Here is a 21,305-nt window from a genome sequence, read left to right as displayed (position 1 = left end):
TCCCAAGTTACTAATGATAGGACAAGAGGAAACGGGCTCCAGTTGCTCCAGAGGATGTTTGATTTAGATATTAGGAAAAATTTCTTTAGGGAAGGAGTGATGAGGCATTGAAACAGGCTGCCCAGGGACAGGGTGAAGTCACCATCCCTGGAAGTGCTCAAAAAATGTGTAGACGTGACACTTTGGGACATGGTTTAGTGGTGATGGTAGTGTTAGGCTGATGGTTCAACTTCATGATCTTAAAGGTCTTGTCCAACCTTAACAATTCTACGATTCCGTATCTCAACACCTTCAACCTGGAGTTTCATACTAACTGTTCAGTTCTACCAGGGTGAACTCCTTGTGAAAGTGAGGCTGTGAAGCAGCACTTGGCTGCATTTTGTGTCCTTACAAACAGTCTTCACTAGTGCCCTAACATAAAGCTTAGTGCCCTCATGTACAAGAGGCTTAAGCATGAGCACTTTTTTGAAACAGCAGACAGGGCTGCTTCAGCCCTCTGACCTTCTATTTCAACAGGCTCTCCTCCAGCCAGCAGATATCCGTCTGGCTAAGAAAGATCTGCTTTGTGTACATGAAAAAACCCCACACAATCAACCACCAACCAGCCAAACAAAAACAATCCCACAAAACCACCTACAAACATGAACTGTTCTCTAAAACCATTCCTTATCTCAGCGTTTTTGACCTTTGTCTTAGCACTAGGGCCCACAGACTGTACTAAATGAACCTCAGCTTCCTCACCCACACAGCTGACCTGATTCCTTTAAAAGATAACTTGTGTAAGCAGGCACACAAAAAGCCAGTCATTTCAAGCACTTGTGTGTTACCTGTAAAGTAGCGGGATCTCTTCCATTTTTGATTTCTCCTCCTGGACTCTGTGCTTTTACACTTGCCATTTTCTTTTGGGAGAACATCAGAAAACCTCCTTCTCTTTGCCCAGAGTTTTGGTGCCTGGCTCGCCACTTTTTGATGGCTTTGAACTGCCGGTCAGCTTGGTGAGACTCCAACCTTGCTAAAGCTTCATCCAGATGGTTTGTCTTCTGGATTACCTACAGGAAAATACAGATTATTCTTCTCTCTATGCTCACTGTAGCAGAAAAAGCAAAGCAAACTGCAAAGGTCTGTCACTCAGAATGTTGAGCTGCTGTATAAAAATTTTCAAAATGGATTGTCATCCCAACTGAGACAAAACTCCTTATAACTTTAGGTGACTATTGCCACTCTTTAATAAGCAGTGATGATACTCAGAAAAGAATCACAGAATGTGTTGGGCTGGAAGGGACATTTAAAGGTCATCTAGTGCAACCTACAAAGGACGTTAAACTTGAAAGACTGAAGAGCAGACTCAGCTGTGTTGAATCCAAGTGCACACTTAGAGTAGCTGAGAATGAGGAGAGTACTTGATGCCCACAGGAAACTGAGACTGCTCAAATTGTGCCAGGCTTAAGATTTGCTTCCGCATTTTGAAAACAATGGCAAATAAAAGCACAGGTTACTCTGAGAGTGACCATAACTACTATGCCACTGGGTCCCAAAGAGGTATGTCAGGTATTAACTTTGCATCTCAGTCTCCTCCTTCACCCCACATAAATACTTAAGATTTAGGTGTTCTACCTCATAGTTTTCCGCAATGAAAGGAAACTGCTCGGGTTGTAAGAACTGAGTTTTAGGGATATCAAGCCCATCTTCTCCATATAGAAACTGCACCACGCTGCCATCACTATCTCGTACAGTCAGGTCATATTGAACCACCAGTCCTTCTAAATGCTTTATGATACACCTGTTCCACAGAAAGAAAGGGGAAAAAAAAAAGGAAAACCCCACTGTAAAGAAGCTACAAAGCAACAAGGATGATATAACTCTTAATATGAAAAATATTGTTTTCATTAATGTCTCAAGTGCACTTAAGGACTGATCAGGAATTCTGGAAGCCAAAAATCAGACACAACACAGAGATGAAATGCTCAGTGGTACCGCAAAGCTTTCTGCAGGTTGCTCCCTCCAGTTCCCTTGGACTGAAGTGACTTAAAAATGAAAGAGCAAATTACTCTGTATTTCTGCTGTCGTTCTTAAAACAGTTGTCTGAAAGAAGGGGGAATCCTTCCTTAAAAAGGAAGGCATTGAAATCCCTCTGAAAATATTGAAAAGTTCCATCAAATTGATTGGAAAAAGATGACACACAAAATGGCCAAGAAAAAGCAGAGTTGCCTGGAATTTGTGTATCTTTACTTGTAACATTAAAAAGATTTCTCTGAAATGAGAAGTTGCTGCTGCTGCTATGTGCCAGAGAAAAGTTCCTCTTGATCTAATCCTTTAGAAAGCTGGGCTTATAACAAACATTCAACACTCAGAGACTAAACACTCTTCTGAAATGCAAGTACACTGAAGTTAATTTAAGCAATACAGGTGCTTCTTCCAGCTTACAGTACCCTACAAAAAAAATAAAAAAAAAAACAGCAAAAAAACACCAAAGCCCACAAACAAACAAAAGCTTTTAAAGGCTCAAGCTCTAGAACAAGCCTCTTACCTTTGAAGGTACCCAGAACGGCTGGTTTTGACAGCTGTATCCACGAGACCTTCCCTGCCGGCCATGCAGTGAAAGAAGAATTCCTGAACACAAGCACAAAACCATCAGCGTTCTGATGAGAACTAAACCGAAACTGGCAATTTATGCTCCTCTTCAAAAGGTACATACGAAAGCAGGGTGAACAAAGTCTATTTATCTATTGTCGCAAACACTCTCTAATAAAACACCAATATGTAAAAAAAGCTCAGTATAAACACCAGTATTAAACTTACTGAAGGTTTGATCCCGGTGAGAAATCTTCCCGTCACAAATCCTCCCGAGCTGGGGGAAAAGTCATAGGGCTGGAAACACGGCAGCGATTTGCCAGATGCCATCAGGGGAGGTCTTCGACCTTCCAACTCAATCTGGCCCAGCAAACAAGAAATCTAAACGTGGACAAAAAAGGAAACATCACTTTCCCATCAAAATTTTTTCCTCACATAAGTTCAACAGTTTTTCTTGAAAAACACAGTAGAGGAAGTTAAAATGCTTGCTAAATGTTCTTAAACTAAATGTCAACCTGTTCATTAGGTGTTCTTGCCACTGATGGGCAGAAAAGCCACACAGATCTCAACTGTCTTTTTAAGTTATTCCAGCCCCCTGACTCATCCTAAACATCTCTGTTCTGTATATTTATTTTAATACCAAGAGATGTAAAACTAAAAATACCATAAATCTGCTTTAGCTCCCTACATTACCCTCGCCAGGTCTCAGTAGTGTACTAAAAACAGAACAAAAAAAATCAAAACAAAATCCTCTCTCTCTTGAACTTTGGCCATTCTCTCTCACCAGAGGCAGAATTTTAGGTGGCCTTTTTATATAATGTTTCTTGCTTGGCATCTGTGTTGCAGAAGGCAAAATGAAAAAGCATCCTTGCCACTTCTACCCAAATCAAAGTAAGACTTAGTTGTTCCTGTTCAGCAGCGGAAGCAGGAAACAGAGGGGTCAGTCTCCAACAGAAGCCAGAAAAAGTTCTTTCTCCTACAGTAGCTTTATGTGATCTGTAGCATTCCTTCTAAAAAAAAATGTCTACTGTTTCTATAAATCCTGATGTACTGAGACCTGATCCAGAAATAGAAGGTCATAATAAACACTGACTCTCCTCCATCACCCACTGAGGTCTCTATTATATTCTTCTACAATTTCTCCATGCCAAAGGCTTCTATTCCCAAAGCCCTGCTTTGGTATTAGATATCCACAGCAGAGCTTCTCAATAGCTGACATTCTCAGACAAATCACATCAACACATGCAGCTGCTAAGTACCGTGGCTGTCGTTACCTGCATGGTATTTACAGTGGATCCTTTGGCTCCTGACTGTACCATCAACTGCAAATTGTTCTCTGGAAAGCTCCTGTGGAGTCCAAGGGGCATGCAAACCTACAGAGTTGTGGTGTGGTGAAGGGAACAAAAGCAAACCTCTATTAAGAAAAGAATAAACCAAAGCAATTCCTGTTGAACGCTTTTAAGAAAGTGAAACAATGCGTAAAAACAACCACTGCATTTATAATTTTAAAAATGTTTTGATTATTAAGCCATCTTCTCATTCAAGGAGGACAAGGCTGAGGTGGAGAGGCAATATATGAAGCCTCATGCTGGGGACAGATGGAAAACTTCAGCCTCCAGAAGAGTCAGGCACCCCTCATCGACATTAAATTAACTTAATAAGAAAGACTCCAAACAAGATTAGTATACACAGATGCCTCGATGCCAACCTTGTTAACTTCATTGTTGTAATTGTTTACTTCCTCCTTGAATTTCAGATCAACCATGTTAAAATCCCTCTGGTCTTTGCAGAGATGGGCATCCTGCCATTTCCCTTGGACCTCCTCACATGGCGCTGTTTCTGGCAAATTAAGAGCAGCTCTAACAGCCTGAAAGTAAAATACAGGGGATTTTAGGTGCTAAGCAGGCATATTTAAGCAGGGCAGGATTTCAAAAATATTTAAGCAGGGCAGGATTTCAAAAATTTTTAATTGGTGGGGGGGAATTCTGCAAGACAGCCTTACTTCAATACCATGCTGGGTTGACTTTTCAATGATTTTTTGCCTCTTGTGGTCTGCTTCAGGTTTAACCAAAATATCTTCAATCCCTGTTAAAGATGAGACAGAGCCCATAATGATCTAAACTAGAAGGGATCAAGGAAGGAACAACACTTGGCATCAAGGATTTTGAGAGCAAAGAGCTGGGGAAAAAAAGTCACAATTAAACATATAATAAATGTTAAAATCAGGCTAACAGTTTGATAAGAAAAAAAATGATTGGCTTTTTGAGGGTGAAGGCATAGGCTGTGAAAGTAATCATGGAACATCAACTAAGCTAAGCATTAAGATGGCAAAAGCAACACCCTAATTTAAGAAGTTTTAACTTCAACAGTGTCTGTAAAACCTTAATCAGTGCACCTGCATAAACAAATGTGTTATAGGCCAGCTACATCAAAATGTTTTCTATCTTCCATCCACGTCAAAGTTTCTATCAGCTGAACGCTGCAGAATCTGCCACTTCCTAGCTTTTTTTAAAAAGGTAAACTAAAAATACGGGCCCTGACAGGGCCAGGAGAACAACAGTTCAGATCAAATCAAAGGTTGGAACCCTAACTCCTGAAGCTGTTTGTAAGGAGTCCTGCAAGTGATCTCCTTCCCTTCTCCTTGCCTCACAGCAGTCTGCTGGTTCCTCACTACTGCTGTCTACAAAAACTCTAAATGATCATATTGTGCCTTCAGGTAAAAGCCAATTTAAACACTCCTGCTGCTATATACTCTAAGTATTTCATTAGTATAAAACCATCTCGTAAAGCTCTACGTGGTAATTTGAAATATTTCACCTATTGCAAGAAGAGAGAGTACAGTAAAGGTCACGTTTTTATGTCAGGCCAAGTGCATTTTTGTATGAGTTTGCAAAGCTGTAAAGAAAGTCAGACATTTACCAAAAGATGTACCATCAAATGAGATATGCAAAACTCAGTTAATCATCCCTCAAAATTCTTCATCTTGCATTATCAGTTGTTCTGGTTACTACGCAACAATTCTTTTACAGAGATGTAAAAGTAACCAAGGCTCATGCGAGGTTTTGATCTATACATGAGACATTTAGAATGTGCACACTTTGACTAGGCGGGAGAGAAAAGAGAATTTGATGGACATACTCAAGATTATACTTTATTTCTACGCCTACAAGGCCAGCTATGCACCAACCAGAATAAAACAGACCAAAAAAAAAGGCTGGCAAACAGCTATCCCACTCAAGGAGAGTCTTGCAAAAAATGTTATTTACAGAAGTCTTAGCATGCGTTATGCCCAACAATGTCTGGTTTATATCTCAGGAGGTGCTGGACCACGGCTCAAGTGAATTAGTCCTTATGTTACTCACCCATTGTAAATCCCCTGTAGAGCTGCAGATAAGCAGTGAAGAGGCGTCCGAGACACGTTAGCACTTTGCCACTCGTTTCACCTCCATAGAGCTCATAGCAACAGTGGACCAGGCCATAGGCAGAGCTGCCAAAGTGAGCTTTGTCCAAGACTCCACAGAGTAATTCCCCATTTCTAATAATAACCTGAAAAATAAACCACAGCTATGCAGGAAACCAGAAAGTTTGATCTTATTACAATCTCTACAGATTTTACTGCATAACCTACATGAAAATAGGTTTAAGTTTAAAAAGCCCACATATTGGTGAATAGTTAAATGTCTATACTTTCTGAATTTATGATAGAAATAAAACTTCTAACGCCATCTGTATTTTTGTACCTATCAAGCCAAACAATGAAGAAACATGATTTAATAAAGCCAGATGGAATCCGCATCAGCCAGGATCAGAACACTTTTTCCTGACCCCCAGGCCTATCCTCTAATCACCACCTTCTGGCAGTAACTGTTGCTGAAAACCTGTTTCCAGCTTCCTAATCTCCCATTCCTCTACTGTATACACCATTTTATTATAACCCAGCCCGGTCCAACCTCCAGAGCTGCTGCCCCAGCATACCTGAGATTCACACATTGAATCAAGATTCAGACATCTGTTTGCAGGTCCTTTTACCCAGGCTCTTCCACCAATCTTAGCTTTCCCAGTCAAATTCAGAGGATCGTGGTTTTCTGGAATGATGTTTATTAACAACGTAGAAACAACCTAAAAAGAGACAGGAAGAGTGGCAGGAACTATTTATTTCCTACTCAACATAAAGAATTTGGCCTGGAGGAGAAAAGCAACATCCTATACGTATTTTTTTCCACTGAGAGCAAAGCTTTAAAAGCTTGGAAATCTGAAGTTTGCAAGACAGGAATATCCTCTTGCTACTCCAGATTTTGAAAGATTAATAAGCTGAGACACATAATTATTCAGAAACATATGGCACCAAAGACTTTTTCCAATAATTAGATATATATGCACACACATGCATTTAAAAAAAAAAAAAAGAAAAGAAAAGAGTTGTCTGTTGGGTTTTACAGGAGAAACTGGGAGAATTTCTCTTACTCTGCTATGGGACACAATACTTGGATTGAATGTTAAACTCTCCTAAATAGTAGAAAACAGAACACTCAATCAGGCTTCTCAGGTATTACATCAACCAAAAAGTCAAATATCAGATTATTTACCTACATCCCTAGAGTTCAGAACACTGACCTGGCCAAACTTAGTTTATTATGACCAACACATTCCTCCTCTGCTCCAACGCCTGTAAACTGCAGCACTATACTTCTATCTGCAACACTCTTGAGAGCAGTAAAGTAAAAGTGCTATTCCAATACAGTCGTTTTAAATGAAAAATAACTCTCACAGCTCAACAACACACACCAAGATCGATGTCGATTAGATGATGAGATCTGCCTTTTCAGCAACCCTCAGCACCACTGATTTTAACATTTGCATTCTGCTTACTTTGGAATCGTCAACATTCTTTTAATCCAACAAATGATTAACTACCTGCTTTCCTGTCCATAATGGCTGTGGTTTCATAATGGCAGGAGGAAAGATTTTAATTCTTCCTTTTTTGTCCGTTAATCCTCGGTAAACAAGCTCCATATATTGCTCCCTGGTGAAAAAGCAGCCCCGGATTGTCATGCTGACTCCAGAAATCATGTGATCCTGGATCAAGCCAGGAAGTGGCTTCCCATCCTGAGGAGAGAGTAAGGAAAAGGGTTGGGGTGGGATAATAAGCCACGTGCTAGCAGGTCCCACAACTTGTACCTGTCCTCACAGCACAACTCTTCTCTAAATTTCTTCTGGACATTTAACACTAAAAGGAACGAGATGGTTTGGCTGTGCTGGGCCTTCTTGAGAAAAAGAGAATGACAAGTGGAGACAGAACAGAAACTAGGACTAAATTTCAAAAAGAATTTTTTTTAAAAAAATAAACCACTATCATATTTATCATTAGACAAAACAAACAAGCAAATAAATCAAAGTGATTTCACACAGGAATAAATTTATCTGACCTTTGGAACCAGATACTGTTGATCAGTAAAGGCTAAGGTGTAGGCTTCTGCTCTGCCCAGCTCACTCTGTGGAAAATGGGCGTTCATTTCATCGCCATCAAAATCAGCGTTGTAAGCCTTGCAGTTGGCATAATGAAGCCTCAGCACTTTTTCTCCAGGCAGGATGCGGGCTCGGTGAGCTTGGATGGAGGGTCTATGAAGAGTGGGCTGGCGGTTCAGTAAAAGGACATCCCCGTTTTTAATATGTCGACACACCTGCAAGAAAATGTTGGTTGCTGCCTATAAAGCATTTCCATGCGTGCTTCTGAAAGGACTGTGTCTTAAATATGTGCACATCCAAAACATGTTTTTTCAAATATTAACATTCCATGCAAAATTTTCTAAGAGAATCAAGACTACTTGCCCCTGAACACCCTTCTGCTCTCTACCAAACCACACTCTACGGCTGCATATCCCCCATTAACTCCCCAAACCACAGTGATCAAACCAAGTTAATGGTGTGCAAGCCATGCTCTACCAACCCTTCCTCTCCCTCAGCACTATAGGGGTGAAAGACTGGAAAAGAAAGAACATTATACCATTTGTAAATGACAAAAATAAACTATCTATCCAAAGCCAACTGGGCCGAACAGATAATACCAGTCGCCATACACCCAGCACTGCACATCCTAAAATAAAGTTAAAATATGACCCAGTAGCTGAAGCAGAGGCCGGGGATGTCCCCAGTTGTAAAATCAGGTTTGAGTACAACACAATTCTTATCTCAAACAGAGACTCTCAAAACAGTCTCATTTTATTTTCTTTGTCAACAACACCCATATAGCCATGGAAGTGATTATCAAGAGGAGTACGATAAGCTGTTTGTACAGTCTAAATACTGCTGTATTCACCTCTGTGACAGATTCTGAGAGAGCTGACATCACAGAAATACTCTGCCTTAAATATTAAATCATAGAATCATAGAATGGCCTAGGCTGGAAGGGACCTTAGAGATCATCTAGTCCAACCTCCCTGTCACGGGCAGGGACGCCTCTCAACTAGATCAGGCTACTCAAGGCTCCATCCAACTTGGCCTTGAACACCTCCAGGGAGGGGGCAGCCACAACATCTCTGGGCAATTTATTCCAAAGTCTTGCCACCCTCGTACTGAAGAATTTCTTCCTAAGGTCCAACCTAAATCTATGCTCCTTCAACTTAAACCCCTTTCCCCTTGTCCTATCAGTGGACACTCTAGTAAAGTCCCTCCCCATCTCTACCACACCTCTATCAGAGACAGGAGTATATGTAATAGACATTGAAAAAAGACTTTTCGTCAACAAAACACTTGCCCTAGTGGTTAGATAATAAGTTCTCAACTCTTGCAAGGGACAGAGATACAGTTATTAAGAAGTTTCAAAGGTTGATTAAGCTGTGGCACAGAGAACAAAAACTGTCCAGCAGCTCCAAAGAAACATCTGATACAAGCATTTCACAAATGTTCCTGTTTGTACGAACAGATGCGTGATCAGTGCGGTTGTTTCTTCTGTAAAAGGGGACGGTGATGGGAAGATGGATCCCAGGTTCCAGCAGTCAGTGCTAAACAACAGAGCTCTCCTCTCCCGGTCAGTGCCACCACCAGCACGGCCTCAGACATAACTGAGGTCTCTACTCCGTACATACTCACAGACACCCTGCTCCTAGAAGACACGTCACAGCAACTGCTTGTGTTGTACCTACTCTACAAGTACACGGAATTTCAGTCTTCATAACTACCACCCAAAACCTGCTCCAAATACAGAACCTACGTAGTATTTCAAAAGGAGAGGAAAAAAAGATTGAATTTACTGAGGACAGGGAGGCAGGGGGACATAAAAGAACAAAATGAAAGCAATATTTTATCTTCTACACTGCTAGAACTTCCCAAGAACAGTCAGCTGCAAAGGAAAAACTCCTCCACATCTTGGCAAGATGAATGCCACACACTGCATAGACTCATAGAATGTTGGGGGTTGGAAGGGACCTCTGGAGATCACCCAGTCCAACCCCCTGCCAGAGCAGGATCCCCCAGGGCAGCCACACAGGAACGCGTCCAGGAGGGTTTGAAAGGCTCCGGAGCAGGAGACTCCACACCCTCTCTGGGCAGCCTGGGCCAGGGCTCCGGCACCCGCACAGGGAAGAAGTTTCTCCTCATTTCAACAGGGCTCCGCCTGTGTTCCAGCTTATACCCATTATTCCTTGTCCTATTACTGGGCACCACTGAGAAGAGACTGGCACCTTTCTCTTGAACCCCATGGCTCAGGTATTTATATACATTAATAACATCCTTCCGTTTTCAAGACCAAACATATTAAGAGTAAAATTTAGGATGGAAAATGGCTTTTAGAATTTGAAAAAGTATCAAGTCTTTCTTCCCACTCCCCCTAACTTTTTCTCAGCTGCTTACTAAGACAAAATAACCCTGCCCTGGGAGTCTTTGTGAGTGGGCCCATTGGAATCACTATCAATAACACTAATATTAATATATTAAAAAAAAAAACCAAACAAAAATCTAAAGACACATCTGACAAACCCTTTGCGGTACTCACAATCTTCAGCCCCGTCGGGGGGGCGCCTGCTGATGGAGTAAGGAGCTGCTTGGCTATGGCTTCCCTCTGGGTGAGGCTGCTGGCGCTCAACACCGTCCGAGATCCATCTTCGTTAATGACCATGGAGGCGCCGGGGTGAACCTTTGGGCCGTTGATGACAGCCTGCCGCAGCTCTTTCACATTCCAGGGAGTGACTGGCTGAGGGTAAGTCAGTTTGGTAGCAAATACCTAGACAGGAGGGAAAAGAAGTGAGAAATACCAAGCTGTTCAAACTTGGGCTTAAAACAGAGCTTAAGTCACTGCAGAAATAGTGTTAAATGTTAACTCAGTAGAAAGCAAATGTAAATTCCTTTAAGCTCCTGGATGCATCTCCTCCTCAATCTACTGTCATGCCAAATAAATACATTTCTCTTTTAAAATCCTCTACTACAAGAACAGAAGCTATGTCCTTTTTATGTTTTTCTACTGCAGTAAAAAAGGAAAACTCAACTAGCAAATTAAAAAAATATGAAAGCACAATTTTGGATTCTGCAAACAAACTGAGAAATATAGAGAAAAAGCACGTTATCACTAGGTCCACTATTTGCAGGCAGGCGAGCAGCAAAGAAGATATAATGAAAAGCTAGAATTCAGGCTTGGCATCATCTCCGAGTGGCTAAAAATCATTAAGAATGAAGTTGGTGACATTATTATGGCCTTTCCTTAAAGGCTGCCATAGCTGTTACAAGATACCCTGTTCAGAGACCACAAGAGAAATAAGATCTACTTATAAAGTTTGCACCAGAAGCAAGTACACCTTTTCCTTTTTCACTAATCCTCTTTCCCAGATGTGGCATTCAGTGTAACAGTAAGAATTCCTTGCTCTTCAATGCTACTTCTTTATTAATACATAGTAGTAACATACAGCTATGGCACACTGGGAAGGATAGAGTTCTGATGAATCAGAAAATTTCTGTATTTTAAGGGCTTGCTATGTAGCTGAAAGCGTTACAGTGTAGTTCAGCTCCAGCTGCACCAAAAAGAAACACTCTATTTATTCTTACCATAGGAATGCCAATCTCATTGGTTCCAATGTACATATCGGGGCAAATGACTGATCGAGCAGCAAAATCCACACGCTTCCCCATCATGTGCTTGCGGAATAGTCCTTCTTTTTTCTCTAATAGCTTTAAAAACAGAAGTTAATGATTAAAATGTGAAAGCATGCAACATCAGACAGATTCTGCGGATATTATAGTGATAAGTATCATGAAAACGCCTACATGCTGACCATAAATATTTCACTTTTTTTCTTAACCTACCACCTTCTTTTTTTTTAACTTTTCCTGTGTGTCTGTGACACACAAAGTCTGGATTCTGTCCTCCACCCACCTGACGAATACCAGGGTATTTTTCTGTTATCAGTTTGTCCATGTCACTATCAAATACAATGTTGACATGGCTCTGAAGACGGATCCAAGCGTTGTAGAGCTTATCTGCAATGGTCTGTCCTGGAATCTGTGTCAGGATAGAATGGTCCAGGGGTTCATCATTCTCTCCTGTCTCCTACAGAAAAAGAAATCAAAAACTTGGACTTCACAAAAAATACTTTCTGTTTCCTAAGCTGAAATTGTAGTATTAAGTAGCAAATGAAACACTGGCCACTATTTTGCACCTCATTAAGGATACCAATTTATTTTTTTTTTAAAAAAAAAAGCTTTAACAACATAAATTTAACTTTCAAAATATTACAGGTAAGTGCCTCAGACAGATCAGCTGTCAAGCTTTAGAAAGTGACTTGGCTGGGAGATACCCCAACACCACAGCTACATACACCAGTGGGATTTTAAAAGGTGATTGCTAATCAATCATCTCCTGGTAAGTAACAGTTCTCTTTCCAAATTAGATGTTACTGGCTAGTCAGTCCGTGCTACAAATCACTGTGCTACCCAAAAGTCCTATTCTTAGATTAAAAAGTATAAACCCAAGAGCTTTTACCACCTACATCACTTTGCTCTCACGGTCTAAACGTCGGGATGCCAGTCACAGCAAAAGCACATCAGCTCTGCACCACACCAAACGTTTTAAGAACATATCTCCATCTAGTGGCCAGATTCTGAGTAAATAAAAATGTTTGCAAAACGTTTTACACTGAAGATGTGAATCAAGTTCAACTGAAACCGAGTCCAGTATCAAGGAACCCTCAGTAACACAATTAATGAACTAATATGAAAAAAAACATGGTGACAGATGTAATTATTTGCCACTATATAACCATGTGAGCTGGCTGGCAGCAAATAAGCATTGCTACTAATTAAGGTTATTAGTGAATTTTTGGTTCTATTTAGAAATCAATGGTCAAAACCAACCATGAACCAAGTGGCTCTACTAGGCTAAGATAAAGTAGCTTTTCTCCCCCATCGTTTTTCATTTCATGAGATGCTGGGAAAGTTTTACTGTGAACTGTTTGTATTACACGTTGCATTCTCCAGTAACAGGAGCCCATTATGTTTCACGTACAGTGACCTAATATAAAAAAACACGGCTAAAGGAGTCCGCGTAAAATGCTTTTCCCTTTGCACCAGGTGGGTGAGCAGAACGAGGCATAAGATATTAAAAACAAAGCCATGGAGAACATCTCCAACAGCACATAACTCCCAACATCTCGCGCAAAAATTGTGACTGGAACAGTTTAAACAGAAGCCTACCTGAACTCAGCCCATATATCCAAAACCCAAAGAATAAGGTAACCAGCAACTCTTACTGTTTGGATTTCTTCTGTAATTTTTATTGGCTGACATTGTTCTTTTGCCATGAAAACCAAGAGTTTCCGTATCACTTTGGCATCCTTCATGACAGCCTGCAAGTTCACAGTCTGACCATTCGTAAACAGTCGGTCTCCAACACGATTTATGGGACGATACCTGCAGCAGACCAAAATTACTTTACAAGATTCACATCACCAAAAAGGAGCATGATAAACTTCAAACATTCTAAACTAAGTCTTCAATGCATGAAAAATAATCGCTATAAACTAACAGTGAGCGCTTAAAAATTCATATATTGTACTGGGACAGTCATAAAAGATGAGTGATTCCTTAAGAAGAAATTCTACCAGTACTATACAGTTGTACTGTTCTACAATAATTTAAAATGCTAATACTAAAATACATTTTTTCTCATAATTAGTATTTCATTTTTTTTAACAAACTTGTTTGAAGTTATAATAAAACTCAGCATCAGTTACTGCTGTAATTTTTATTCTTTATTTTTTTAGCACTCCACTGACACTGTAGCAGATCAGTGTCTGTACTACAGATGTCTGCAAAAAGTATGGACTAAATCCTGTGATTTCTACATTTCGGGGGTGAAATTTTACCTTGAAGGTGGAACCACAATCAGATCTAAAAAAAACATGTCTGGACTGAATCCTGAACTCTCATGGGGATCCATCCCAGGGAAGAGATAACGCAGAAAGAAACCTAAAAAAAATACAATAGGAAATATAAACTCATTATCATGCTATTGTTTGGAAATCCAAATTCCCAGATGCATTTGGTGCATCAAGTCAAAAGAGTCTGCTAAGTTGAACACTATCTAGTTTGTTGAAAATAAAAAAATTTAGGCACACTTTAGAAAGAACTGCCGTCATTCTTTTTAGTCACGTACATGATTTTTCAGAAACAATTCCAAATAGAAATATAGAGCATAGCAAAAAAAATCCAGCAGGAAGAAACGGCTGTCAGCTACTAGCTGTGGCCGATACCTGAAACTTCTTTTTTTTTTTTCCTGGCAACAGATTCAGAGCACAGGGAACTTAAAAAGATGAGACTGCTAAGTACATTCTCAGGCTTTAACCGATGGAACCGTGGGGAATATTAGATGCAGCATCATATGAACATCAAATTCTCTGTGAATAACAATCGTGATTTGTGGGGAGCCAGAACTTGAGAATGGTTGATCAACAGGTGATGATTTGACAAGGAGTTCATACAGGAGCATTTACAGACTTTATCCACTGAGTGATACAAAAAACAAAGTAACACTGCTCTTAACCACCACCTTCGTTCTTCCACAGAGCCAGGATGTATTCCTTGGCAGTCATCGGCGTCAGGTATCCTCTCTTCCCTAACTGACTTTCATCAAGAGCTGAAAAATAAAAATATAAAATTAAAAATTGTTTAAAAAAAATCACAAGAGGTTACTTTGAAAGTCAGGTTTTTTGCTTGCAATAAGTGCTTCCAGCTCAGAGAAGGAATGGAAATACACACATAATATACTGGCTGACATCTGCATTAAAATATCATTAACCTGTTTGCTTTGGGGATATAAAATTAACTAAGTAAGAGCCTTCCCGGCATAGAAAAAAAAAAATCCATTTCTGTGACTAATGGGTATCAGTCTAAGGAACTGAAAAAAAATGAACTTTAACATCTAAAGCGTATGCTTTGTTTGATTAATGGCGAGCTGGACTCCTTCAAATCCTGTCATGCACTGCCCAAAACACAAATCAAGGGTCAGCCTGCAGCTGGTGAGCACAGAAGTGGGATTCAACCATCACCAGCGAGATCCACATCCCCATGAAACACCCAACTGGATGAGACAACAGCGACAGTCAGCAACCCATCTATATTGTAACTTAGAGTCTGGGCTAGCTGTACTTTGGCAAGAAGGAAAACATATGGTTTTGCTACCGAAAAGCACAATGGTACATTTTTTTTAAAAAAAAAAAAAAAAAGCCAGAGGTTTTAGGTCTCAATTTCCACTTCCCTTGCAGGCCAGCCCCTTGAGTCCCAGGCAAGCCAAAGCACACGATTCGACAAAAGCAACTCTCCCACGACCTCAGATAAAGTTTCCTACTCTTCTTTCGGCTAAGGTGCAAAAATCCAGATTTTTCCACGTGAAAAACTTAAATTCCCCATTCCTCATTCCTTCACACAGAAAACTTTTCCATCCCTTGAACACAAAAGCATCAGCGCCAAGGTTAAAAGCACTCCCTCCAAGATTCTATACGAATAACTGCATCCAAAACTCTAATACCTCACTGTGCCGAAAGGAACCAAGCGGTGTTACAGCCTTGGTCTTTGAACTCTGACCGGAGGAAGATATTTCTGACCTGTGAAGCTGTGAAGGTTAATAGAGACTGCAAGAACACGGGTAGTTCTGAAGCTTCCTGCGGTAAGGCAAGGTATTCTACATCTAGCAACTTGCCAGACCTTCCAGAACAACGATTTTCTTCCCTAGCCTAATAAAACATGCCCTCAGATTTTGGACAGTTGTAAGGGGGCTCAAATAAAAAAAAACAGAGTAGTGTCCTACAGTTTCGTGGAGTGAAATCAATGTTGTCCCTCAACAAACTCAACAAACTTCCCTGCCTTTGTGGACTGTGTTACAGATAGGATGCTCAATGTGTTACGGATAGGATGTTAAAGCAGAGATCTGACCCTTTAGCTCTAAAATCCATGATGGACTTTGTGCTTTTTCAGCCACAACTCCAGAGATTTCATCAAGTCCTTAAACTACAGCCTAGCAAATAGAATAAGCTCTCTGGACAAACCTTTTCTAAGGGTTAAATAATTGATACACGGATCCACTTCCATTCTACCTGGTTGTGTAGAGGATCAACGATACAATGAAAGGAAAAAAGTTTAAAAAAAAAAGTTTAAAAAAGTTTAAAAAAAGTTTTAAAAAAGTTTTAAAAAGTTTTAAAAAGTTTTAAAAAGTTTTAAAGTTTTAAAAAGTTTTAAAAAGTTTTAAAAAGTTGAAAAAAGTTGAAAAAAGTTGAAAAAAGTTGAAAAAAGTTGAAAAAAGTTGAAAAAAGTTGAAAAAAGTTGAAAAAAGTTGGAAAATTTTTTAAATAAAAGTTTAAAAAAAGTTTTAAAAATGTTTAAAAGTGATTTAAATACTAGATTAGCTAAGACTAGAAAGTGTCACCTACTTTATTTTGTCTTTTCCTCTTTAAAGGGAAATTATTCTGTAAAAGGATTGTGTGATTTTCTCTCTGAAGCAAAGTCATCTTCCTCCTAGTTAATTTTTACCCACCCTACCAGAAAATCATCTCCCCGCCAAAAATGAAGTGTCCCAAAAATGAATTCGAGTTGACACAGATTATGCTTTTGTACTTCTTGTCCTGACATACAGACACTTGACACTGCAAAAGCATGGAAGGTTTGCAAATAGAGAAATTTAAGACAGATGGGTGCTCTCCCACTGCTCTTTTATTTATATTTTTTATATATGAATCACAAGTGCATAGTCACTGCTAGGAATCCGCATATCTTAAATACAAAGACATAAGTGCAAACGTATTGAAGAAGATGACGCAGATTTTACCTGCTGGCTCATCCAGAATGCCTTCCCCTCCCGCCTTATGGTACACTGCAGAGGGGTAGGTCACTGTCAGCTTGCTGTTATGCTCTTTCCGCACTAGTGATCTCCTGGATCTTAAAGGAAACAAAAAAGAAAGCCAGAAAAGGCAGATAAAAGTTAATACAAATGCTCAGAATATTTAACTTTATGCCAGCTATTTACTTCCTCGTGCGGTTCAACTTACTTGCAATTCGGGCATTTCTTTGAACTCATATGTGCTTTCCAGAACTGTGCTATCAGTTTATTTCTACACTCGCATACGTTTTTGACCTGATAAAGGGAAAAAAAATACTTAAACCCAATGAAAACAACAAAAATACATTAAAACATTTGATATGAAGAATTCACTAAACACGACACAATTAACATCAACTATGAGCACCAACATTATTAGTATCACTGCACACACATCCTTGTACTGATTTAATTCCTGCCTTGATTTCTAGCATTCTTCCATCACCTCATCATATTTGCTGGAAACAAACACCCCTCAGTGCTCACACCCTTCCTTTTAAACTTATTGCATAATTAGTCTTTATTTATCAGGTCAATTTTAAAGCTTTTCTCTAAGGATGATTTAAGAAGGTAGCAGACTGATAAAAGTCACTTCTTTTGACTGCTCAAGAACGTACGATTTACGAAGTATTTAAGGTGAGGTTTGAAACAAGTCATTAGGGAATCAGGCTTGGCTTATAAACAGATCTGCCCTAAGACGTTAGATCTTTAAAATTTTCACTGATACTTTCCTTTAGCTAACAATGTACATTAATCTGCGTTTCAATGGAAATGAGAATTTCTAAAACTTTCACTTAACTGATGCTCTGCAGCTCAAAACAGCTGGAGCACCACAGAGACCAGCATCAACATCTGTAATGTACTGACAATAAAAGATTATTTTTATATGATACTTCACACCACTAAAACATTTCCCTTTGCAAATTAAACTAAGAGGACATAAAATCTTTTCAAGTTTAATTTCAGACATTTCCCCCAGAAAGCCCTCTAGATATAACACAGTTCACAACTCCAGGACAAAATCTAGAGTTTGCACAAAGCCAGACTGCCTTCTGCACATTAGTATTTTAAGAGGACAAAACCTGATGTCTCAGGAGAAGCACTGACTGTACTTACATTTGAACACTGATCCTCTGTTTGATAACTCTGTAATATTTCCTGAACGTGGTGATTTAACTCTTCTTCAATTTCTGAGCCTGTTGCATCTGCGCATTGCTCTAAAAACTAAAAGAAACGGAAAGAAGAAACTGGGATAGCTCTACAGTTGCAGGACTATCAATTCAAAAATAAATGGAGAAATACACAGTACTTGCCCTGTTCAGAATGATCTCAAGATCATGGACCGCATGAAGCAACCCTTTCTCCAGAACCTTCAGCTGACTTAGCAGCAAGTGAACCACAGCTCGAGTACATGTCAGCATGTGACAATTTAAACAAGAACCTCGAATTAGAAGGTATAATTTCTGGAAACAAAAAAAAAGAAGGAAAACAGTTATCCTGTAGATTTACTAGCTTACACAGTAAGCAAGCAGATAAATTGATTTGAACTTAAATAAAGTGCTACTATAATTGAGAAAATAGATTAATTGTTGAACTCAATTATATAGAATTGGACTGAAAAACAATTTCAACCACACAAACTCATATGCAAAACATGATCTGTACACAAACTATCTGCAGGATATACAGATAATAGACAGAGAAAACCCGTCACATCTGCAGCAACTCTGCAACCAAGGCTGCTCTTACACAGCCCTGTCATTACAGCTGCTAACAGCTTGTCCTGTAAAGGACAACATGGTACCCAAAACTTCACACTAGGCAAGAAATCTTCTTGACAGCCTTTCTTCTTCCTCTTTTTATTTTTTAATAAATTAAAGAGAGTGATGGATTTCTATAAACCTTAGCATTTTTCAGCTCTCTGCTGCCACCGCGAACTTACAATTCTATACTCTTGCATTTACTTGGCACACACATTATGTCACAGAATCAAAGAATGTTCAGGTTTGGAAAGGACCTCTGGAGATCACCTGGTCCAACCCCCCTGAGAGAGCACGATCACCTAAAGCAGTCTGCACAGGGTGGCATCCAGACAGGTTTTGAAAGTCTCCAGAGATGGAGACTCCACAAGTACCCTTCTTCACAACAGAGATGTTCTAGTTCCCCACTCATCTTCACAGCCCTTTTCTGGGCCCCACTCCAGCAGTTCCCCGTCCTCCTTGAACCAGGGAGCCCAGAACTCGATGCAGGCCTCCAGATCTGGCCTTACCAGGGCAGAGGAGAGGGGGAGGATAAACTTCTTCAGCCTGTTGGCCACACGCTTCTTGGTGCACCCCAGGATGCCACTGGCCTTCTTGGCCACGAGGGCACGTTGCTGGCTCATGGTCAGCCTGCTGCCTACCACGACTCCGAGGACCTTTTCCACGGAGCTGCTTCCCAGCAGGTCAGCCCCTAATCTGTACTGATCCACGGGGTTATTGCTGCCCACGTGCAGAACTCTACACTTGTCCTTGCTGAATTTTATAAGGTTCCTCTCTGCCCAGTTCTCCAGCCTGTTCAGGTCTCATGGAATGGCAGTGCAGCCTTCTGGTGCCTCAGCCACCCCTCTCAGTTCTGTGTCATCAGACTTGCTGAGGGTACGCTCTATCCCCTCATAGAGGTTACCAATGAATATATTGAACAGGACCAAACCAGTACTGACTCCTGGGGAACACCACTAGTTACAGACCTCCAGCTGTGCTCACAACCCTCTGAACTCTAACTTTCAGCCAATTTTTAACCCACCCACAGTCCCTAAGCTCGCCTATGAGGATGCTGTGGGAGACAGTGCCAAAAGCCTTGCTGAAGTCAAGGCAGACAAAATCCCCTGCCCTCCCCTCCCCTCACCACCTAGTCATGCCCTTACAGAGGGCTGGATCAGGTGACTCAAACATGACTTCTCCTTGGCAAATCCATGTTGACTACTTCCAATAACCTTATCCTCCTCCACATACTTTGAGATGATGCCCACAACAAGCTGTTTCATTACCTTTCCAGGGATGGAGGCGAGGCTGACTGGTCTGTTGTTCCCTGGATCTTTCTTCTTGCCTTTTATGAACTCTGGAGTGACACTGGCTTTCCTCCAGCCCTCAGACACCTTGCCTATTCTCCAAGACCTTTCAAAGATGACGGAGAGGGGCCCAGCAATGACTTCTGCCAGTTCCCTCAGCACTCACAGGTGCATCCCATCAGGACACATGGACTTGTGAATATCCAGTTTACTTAATTGGTCTCTAACTTGATCCTCCTCAATCCTTTCTCCATGCTTTCTCTGCTACCTCCGAAGTCTGGGACTCCTGAGAGCCGGCCTGAGCAGTAAAATCTGCACTCACCAAATTACTGGATATTTTACTGGGTTCTATCCACACTGATCCAGGTTTCTAGAACAAATTGTCCGGGAACAAGAGGACCTACTAGGCAGAACGTACAACACAGCTACTGAGAGCAAAAACAAGCCCTGAATGTCCAGGAAGCACTTGGAGATCCTATGATAAAAGTAGGCAGCTCTTTGTGAAAGTTTGTAGCAGTCATTTAAAGAAAACAACTAATAATTTTTACTGTGCCATCCAGTTAATTAAGACATGAGACCCTACAGTAAGTCACAGTGATCAACATTCTCCCTCTCTTGTTCATCGATATTGAAGAAAATAATAGTTAGAACAATATTTTACAGAAGTCTAAGGAGTCTATTTGTATTGAACTACCATGACAGAACAAACACGTTCTACTATATTTGCTGTTATTACACTTAAACTTACAGAGAAGACAGATCTTGGCACCCTTACTATTTTCAAGGACTACAAACTGTATGACAGCTTGAGCACCATTTCCCATTTCACCAGCAAGACAATAATTAAGCATACATACATCAAAAAACAGAGGGTTGTAGACAGTCAGAGGCAGTTCTATATGACCAAAATGACCAGGGCAGTTGCTGAAGTTCTGCATGCAAGTTGCACACACTTCTTTGGAGTCTGGAGGTCCCAAAGCCAAGTCATACAGCCCATTTATGGCTGGATTCCCCACATTATCCAAATACTGAGGATTCGATATGGATTTTACACTCAGTTTCCTGAAGTTGAATGAAAAGAACAAAAGTTAGTGGCAGCAAACAGCTGCTTAAACAGTGTAACTAGTATCGACATTTATTTGTCTATATAATACTTTTTATCGATGAAAACATGTTTATGAGGGTTCTTTGTGCATACAATGGGCATTTCTATACCATTAACTTAACTGTCTGAGCACAATCACTCACATCACAGTAAATATTTATTTTACATCTTCAACCATTATATTAACAAGTCAGGTAATTCTGTCTGTCCTTTCAAGCAACAGGGGA

At 40.3% G+C, this 21,305-nt stretch overlaps 1 protein-coding gene across 1 annotated transcript in view; it reads right to left on the bottom strand.

Annotated features, from left to right (window-relative positions):
• Window positions 1-21,035, bottom strand: part of POLR1A (polymerase (RNA) I polypeptide A, 194kDa) — a gene marked incomplete at its 5' end in the record, with an annotated part of 34,485 nt that extends 13,450 nt beyond the window's left edge. Inside the window, 22 exons of the mRNA XM_009873797.1 lie at window positions 828-1,049; window positions 1,615-1,780; window positions 2,528-2,610; window positions 2,800-2,952; window positions 3,846-3,944; window positions 4,280-4,438; window positions 4,574-4,656; window positions 5,934-6,117; window positions 6,547-6,690; window positions 7,486-7,677; window positions 7,998-8,252; window positions 10,562-10,789; window positions 11,605-11,727; window positions 11,933-12,106; window positions 13,305-13,464; window positions 13,920-14,022; window positions 14,603-14,689; window positions 16,874-16,983; window positions 17,094-17,179; window positions 18,041-18,148; window positions 18,238-18,387; window positions 20,831-21,035. Coding sequence (XP_009872099.1) covers window positions 828-1,049; window positions 1,615-1,780; window positions 2,528-2,610; window positions 2,800-2,952; window positions 3,846-3,944; window positions 4,280-4,438; window positions 4,574-4,656; window positions 5,934-6,117; window positions 6,547-6,690; window positions 7,486-7,677; window positions 7,998-8,252; window positions 10,562-10,789; window positions 11,605-11,727; window positions 11,933-12,106; window positions 13,305-13,464; window positions 13,920-14,022; window positions 14,603-14,689; window positions 16,874-16,983; window positions 17,094-17,179; window positions 18,041-18,148; window positions 18,238-18,387; window positions 20,831-21,035 — 3,274 coding nt within the window. The remainder of the gene's footprint in view (window positions 1-827; window positions 1,050-1,614; window positions 1,781-2,527; window positions 2,611-2,799; window positions 2,953-3,845; window positions 3,945-4,279; window positions 4,439-4,573; window positions 4,657-5,933; window positions 6,118-6,546; window positions 6,691-7,485; window positions 7,678-7,997; window positions 8,253-10,561; window positions 10,790-11,604; window positions 11,728-11,932; window positions 12,107-13,304; window positions 13,465-13,919; window positions 14,023-14,602; window positions 14,690-16,873; window positions 16,984-17,093; window positions 17,180-18,040; window positions 18,149-18,237; window positions 18,388-20,830) is intronic.
• Between the last annotated feature and the right edge of the window lie 270 nt (window positions 21,036-21,305).

Source organism: Apaloderma vittatum, unplaced genomic scaffold (genome assembly GCF_000703405.1).
Source record: "Apaloderma vittatum isolate BGI_N311 unplaced genomic scaffold, ASM70340v1 scaffold7187, whole genome shotgun sequence".
NCBI classification, from domain to species: domain Eukaryota; kingdom Metazoa; phylum Chordata; class Aves; order Trogoniformes; family Trogonidae; genus Apaloderma; species Apaloderma vittatum.
This window is presented reverse-complemented; position numbering and strand designations above follow the sequence as displayed.